The 4,911-nt window shown below is 46.7% G+C and overlaps 1 protein-coding gene across 1 annotated transcript; it reads right to left on the reverse strand.

Moving 5' to 3' along the window:
- Nucleotides 1-309: 309 nt before the first annotated feature.
- Nucleotides 310-4,675, reverse strand: LOC308457790 (lithostathine-like). The gene is given in 6 exon segments (XM_080971965.1): nucleotides 310-886; nucleotides 2,314-2,425; nucleotides 2,868-2,914; nucleotides 2,917-3,010; nucleotides 3,787-3,899; nucleotides 4,600-4,675. Coding segments are annotated over 6 exon segments (507 nt in total). The 5' UTR covers nucleotides 4,667-4,675; the 3' UTR covers nucleotides 310-812.
- Between the last annotated feature and the right edge of the window lie 236 nt (nucleotides 4,676-4,911).

The following is a 4,911-nucleotide window of genomic DNA, read 5'->3' on the forward strand; positions in this document are numbered from 1 at the left end:
TGGTATCCTAAGGCTGGCATCACCTCCCCCACCCCAACGGCTTGTGTCCGTGTGCCATCCTGGCTCTAGCACTCATAGGACCTGGGAGATGAGGGTTCGAATCCCCACACAGCTACGATGCTCCTGCTGGGTGATCTTTGACCAATCGTGATCTTTCAGCTTGGCCTACCTCACAGGGCTGTTCTGAGGATGGGATGGGGTTGAGGGAGAACCATGCCTGTCACATGGACCTTTGGAGGGGGGGAAAGGTGGGATCTGAATGTCACAATAAACAACTATTTCAAGAATTCAGAGGACATGGACACAGAATTGCATGCACAGAAGGAGATTTATTGTCACTACGGAGGAAGACGGGAGCTGGCCAGAGAGAGAAAGAGCAGACAGCTTGCAAAGGTTTGCATTTCCATGATGTGGTCTGGGAAAGGGGGTTCCAAAGTTGGCCCCATCACTTTGCAAAGCACAAGGAAAGCTTCGTTTACTCAGCTAACCAGTCCATAAAAGCATCTCATCTCTTTGCAGAAAAGTGAGACAGGTTTCATATCTCATGGGGCAAATTTCCCAGTTTGGGGGGGGGGGTGTACTGTTGCTCACACCCTCAAGCTTTGGATTTGGCTAGGTCTTAGTGGAATCAAGAGTCCAAATTGAATTTATTTGGGGAAACCCCTCTTGTTTTTTCTGCTCCAGGCCAATAGAGGAGGGGAGGGAATAGATTTCCTGCAGGTGGACAGAGCAGGTGGGAAAGGGGACTGGCCTTGGACCTGTTGGGAAGCTGGAGGTCTTTGGGTGTTCCTCTCAGGTCCAGGGTTTCAGGCCTAATAGGTGGCCTTGTATTTGCAAAGGTATGGCAAGGTAGTCGTACAGGAACGCTGGATCCATTTCTGGGAACCTGCAGGGCAGAAGGTTGAGAGAGAATGTTAGGGAGTGCCCAGAAATTGAGAGAAAATGTAGACTTCCTTTTGGGTAAATAAAGTATTTCCTTCCCTGTTTTGGAGAGGGGGACAATTACGAGGAAAAGCAACGAAGAGATTTGATAAATACGTAAGCAGAAGTATTTTGAACAAGCCATTCTGCTTTTGCCAGTAGGGTGTGTCTGTCTGTCTGTCTGTCTGTCTGTCTGTGTCATACAGAACCCTTGGTTTGTGAGATCTTTGTGATGTTTGAGATGTTTTCTAGCATTCCCCATGCCTGCATGAATGAAACATCACTGAAGCCGCCTATCAAAAAGCTGAATTCTGCATTTAAATTAAGTTCCAACTATTTCCATGGGGCAGAGTTCCCTGTTCCCTACTCTGAGCCAAAGAACCACTCTAGACTTTGCCCACCAACCCCAGTGGAGGTGACAGTTCAAAAACAAAAATGCAGCCCAGGTGATACGAAGTGCCAAGTGTAAAGAGGAAACTAGTGGAGTTCTCTCTCTGGAGCCCCATCTCTCCCCGTCCTCAGTTTCCTTGCCAAGTCCTTTCCACACAGGAATAAGTAAGTCTGTCCTTTTCATTTTTTGCCCGTTTCCCATTTCCCCATTCTTGAGTTCTCTATATTTCCACATCATTTTGTGATTTTTGGTGGGTTTGATTATTTAGCTCCTCCTGAACATTCATCAACATTTTAAGGCTACATGACCCAGAAGCTGTATGCCGGCTCCCTCGGCCCGTAAAGCAAGATGAGCGCCGCAACCCCAGAGTCGGCCACGACTGGACCTAACTGTCAGGGGTCCCGTTACCTTTACTATCAACCAGTCAACACACTTTTGCAACGCAATTTCCTCATATACAACGGACCTTTGCATGTTACTTTTGCAGATGTTAGCATTTTAAAGCACACTGTGGTCTAAACCACAGAGCCTAGGGCTTGCCGATCGGAAGGTCAGCGGATTGAATCCCCACAACGGGGTGAGCTCCCGTCACTCGGTCCCAGCTCCTGCCAGCCTAACAATTCGAAAGCACACCAAGTGCAAGTAGATAAATAGATACAGCTCCGGTGGGAAGGTAAACTGCCTTTCCATGCACTGCTCTGGTTCGCCAGAAGCGGCTTAGTCATGCTGGCCACATGACCTGGAAGCTGTCTGCGGACAAACACCTGCTCCCTCGGTCAGTAAAGCGAGATGAGCACCGCAACCACAGAGTCATTCACGACTGGACTTAACTGTCAGGGGTCCTTTACCTTTACCTTTACCCAAGGAGATGTGTTTTTGCACACACTTGGTTGGAGAACTGCACTGCAACATTCAGAGTGTCTGAGGATGGCTTTGTTTTAGCTCCCCTCAATTCCTTGAATGGAATGGGGTTTCCTTCCCCAGTCTCTGTTCCTGCATACCTGAATAAGAAACGGAGACACATTTGTATGAAGAGATTGAGTTGCTGATGCTCTGGCCATCCCAGAGGGGTTGAGAGAAGACAGATCCATCGCTCCATTCCCAGATCATATTCTGGAGAGAGAGAAGGAGAAAGGAAGGTCTTGTGATAAAAGGGTAATGCAAGCCCATTGCTCCCCATATCCCCAGAGAGGACACAGCTGGGGAATCAGCGCAACTGACAAGGCCAAGGGGTTGGTTTGAGTCTCCAGCAGCTGGAGCCATAAAGATAAAAGGGAACTGACAATTAGTACGGTGTTGGGCAGAATCTGTGACTTTATAGATAGCGCAATGAGAGTTGGGAAGGAGGAAAGGCAATGAGGATCTGGAGCTGGAGCTTCAGAACCTCTCACAGAGCCACTCCGAGAAATAATGCCATCTCCAAATGGGATTTGACGTTTGAGGAAGAAAGTGGTTTCAGAGGGAAGTGAGAGCCGGTGAGCTACAGCTGAAGGAGCTCAAGGGAGCTGAGGAGCTCGTACAGTCAGCATCTTCAGAGAGTCCTAAAGGCACCTACCACGTGGTAGCTACCACGGTCAGCTACCAGGCCGATCCAGACGTTGTGGAGCCATATTGTCGCAGGTAACTGTAAACCACATTTGCTTCCCTTGCAGAAAGAATGGAGGCCAGCTGGGACCCATGTCTCCTCTGGCAGCTGACCTGCAGAGAGAAGAAAGGGGGAAACCAGTGAGATGCTGCCCACAGCAAGGATTCCCAAGGAGTCGGCCCTTGCTCCTCTCTCTCTCTCTCTCTCTCTCTCTCTCTCTCTCTCTCTCTCTCTGTTTTCACAACTCCTTTTTTTATTATTGCAAAGTAAATACATCAATACCAAACCATGCATAAAGAACAATATAAAGGGGGGGGGAATAAAGGGGGGAAATGCAAAGAAAAGTAGACAGTAAAAGAATAAAGAAAAGTATAATATTTCAATACAATAAACACTATTTTACAAAATAATAGTAGTAATAGACTTCCATCACTCTCACAACATTTCCTTTCACATTTAATATTTTATCTGTATTTCAGTATTATTTTCATCTTAATATATAGATATGCATATATGCATGTTTCCCCTTTTACATTCATGAGGTCATTCTAGACACAGCCAATTTTTTACATTAGAACCTTGTCTTTCTAAATAATCATTCAAGAACTTCCATTCCTTCTTGACTGTAATCACTGGCTTTAGTCTTGTTACGTCCGTCAATTTGGCCAGTTCCAAATATTCACATAATTTACATAACCATTCCTCTTTGGTCGGGACCTGGTTACCCTTCCAGTACTCAGCCACCAGGATTCTCGCTGCTGAAATAATTTAGTATTTTCTCTAGAAATATCACTATTCAATATTCCCAAAAGGTATATTTCTGGTCTTTTGTTATGTGAAGTTCCTAGTAACTTTATTCTTTCTTCTCATTCCCCCTGGTGAAACTTACCTCGGCATCATCCCACGAGCGGCTGGAGCTAGAATACTCGTAGCAGTACTTTCTGTAGAAGACGGCTCCTGCAGGGCAGGGAGCGCGAGTGCTCTGGGTGCGATTGGCGGCACCTGTGAGGAATTGGATTGAGACTGGAATAGATCCCCCAGACCACCAACCCTTTCCTTGACAGATGGAGCCCCTCAAGGAAGCCCTGGCGTTAGGAATCGGGAGGTTCCTTCTGGCTCTTTCCAAACTAATCTTTCCCCCTTGAGCTGCCACCGGCTCACACCCCTCTTTATGGGAACCCAGACGTTATTGCCAAAATGGTAGCAGCACAGTGTTGTCTATGCAGCTCCAGCAGGGGCTTTTCCACATCTGATTTGTGATATAATAATAATAATAATAATAATAATAATAATAATAATAATAATAAATTTATACCCTGCCCATCTGGCTGGGTTTCCCCAGCCACTCTGGGAGGCTTCCAACAAAATATTAAAATACACTAGTGTGTCAAACATTAAAAGCTTCCCTAAACAGGGCTGCCTTCAGATGTCTTCTAAAAGTTTGGTAGTTATTTTTCTCTTTAACATCTGGTGGGAGGGCGTTCCACAGGGAGTGCACCACCACTGAGAAGGCCCTCTCTCCCTGGTTCCCTGTAACGTGGCTTCTCACAGTGAGGGAACCACCAGAAGGCCCTCGGAGCTGGACCTCAGTGTCTGGGCTCAACGATGGGGGTGGAGACACTCCTTCAGGTATACTGGACCGAGGCTGCTTAGGGCTTTCAAGGTCAGCAGCAACACGTCTTCCCTTTCTACTAATGCTCACCTTCTGCCAAAGGGTTCAGGATCAGGCAGCCCAACAGGCAGAGTCCAAGGTAGACAACTTGCCCCATCTTCTGCTTCTCCTGGGAAAAGAAAGTGTCAGCAACATTCATCCCAGCTAAGGGCCTGGCATTTCCAGAAATGATGGGTCCAGTGTGTTGCGTCGGGTGTGTGTGTATTTTTTGGGCTTTGAGCTTGTGATCATTCAAAATTCAAAAAACAGGCAATGCTAAGTTGCTTATAAGACCCAAACTATCTCATCTGCTTTGACAACATCAAAGCAGATGTTGTCAGGTTCAGTAGTTTCCAAGTCATA

The sequence above is a fragment of the Podarcis pityusensis genome (assembly GCF_964106645.2).
Source record: "Podarcis pityusensis genome assembly, chromosome: 10".
NCBI classification, from domain to species: domain Eukaryota; kingdom Metazoa; phylum Chordata; class Lepidosauria; order Squamata; family Lacertidae; genus Podarcis; species Podarcis pityusensis.